Source organism: Alligator sinensis, unplaced genomic scaffold (genome assembly GCF_000455745.1).
Source record: "Alligator sinensis unplaced genomic scaffold, ASM45574v1 scaffold111_1, whole genome shotgun sequence".
Classification (NCBI taxonomy): Eukaryota; Metazoa; Chordata; order Crocodylia; family Alligatoridae; genus Alligator; species Alligator sinensis.
The window spans coordinates 592877-593625 of record NW_005841875.1 but is presented as its reverse complement, the minus strand read 5'-3'; the positions used below and the strand labels follow the sequence as shown (position 1 = coordinate 593625).

Here is a 749-nt window from a genome sequence, read left to right as displayed (position 1 = left end):
TCCGCGCTGCGCTTGCCCGGGTGCATCCCTCCCCTGCCAGCTGCCGTGCCCTGCTCACCCCCTGCTCCCCCTCTCCCCGCAGATGTCCAGGATAGTGGTCCTCGTGGCGTGGTGTTTCCTGCAAGGGGAAGGCAGGCATCCCGAGCCGCCGGGCGGCAGTGCCAGGGGCGGCAATTTCTTGGACAATGACCAGTGGCTGAGCACCGTCTCCCAGTACGAGAAAGACAAATATTGGAACAAGTTCAGGGATGTAAGTACTTCTTGGAGGTGTGCCGCTACCTCCTCCTCCTCTTTTCTCCCTGCCGGGCAGAGTTTGGGGGGCTGGGATGGGGTCGGGGCAACCACTTGCCGCCGATGTGCCTGGTGAGGGGAGGTGGTCCAGCCTCCAGAGGAGGCAGCCCAAGTTGCCCAGTGGAGCCACCACCTTTGGGAGCAAGAGGCCGCCCAGTATAGGTGCACGGTGTCCGGTTGTCCCTTAGGGGAGTAACTTTGAGAGAAGTTTCTGTGGCTGTAGAGATCAGGGAAATGATTCTGTCGGGGCGATGTAGCTGGGGCTGGTCCTGCTCGGAGCAGGGGGGTTGCACTAGATGTGACCTCCCGAGGTCCCTTCCCGCCCTCATGTTCTCTGATTTTGGTGAAATGAAATGTCTGGATAGGGGTGGGGGGGCTTACTGATTCACGCCACACAGTGGTAAATACTGATGTTTTCCTGTCTGCCCAGCGGTACTAGAAAACTGGTGACTTGATCA

At 59.4% G+C, this 749-nt stretch overlaps 1 protein-coding gene across 2 annotated transcripts in view; it reads left to right on the top strand.

Moving 5' to 3' along the window:
- Window positions 1–80: 80 nt before the first annotated feature.
- SPOCK1 (SPARC (osteonectin), cwcv and kazal like domains proteoglycan 1) overlaps window positions 81–749 on the top strand; it is a 500723-nt gene continuing 500054 nt past the window's right edge. For both annotated transcript variants that reach the window (XM_006017185.3, XM_025196024.1), the window contains exon 1: window positions 81–250. In XM_006017185.3, the coding sequence (XP_006017247.2) occupies window positions 83–250 (168 nt within the window). In that variant the 5' untranslated portion in view covers window positions 81–82. The remainder of the gene's footprint in view (window positions 251–749) is intronic.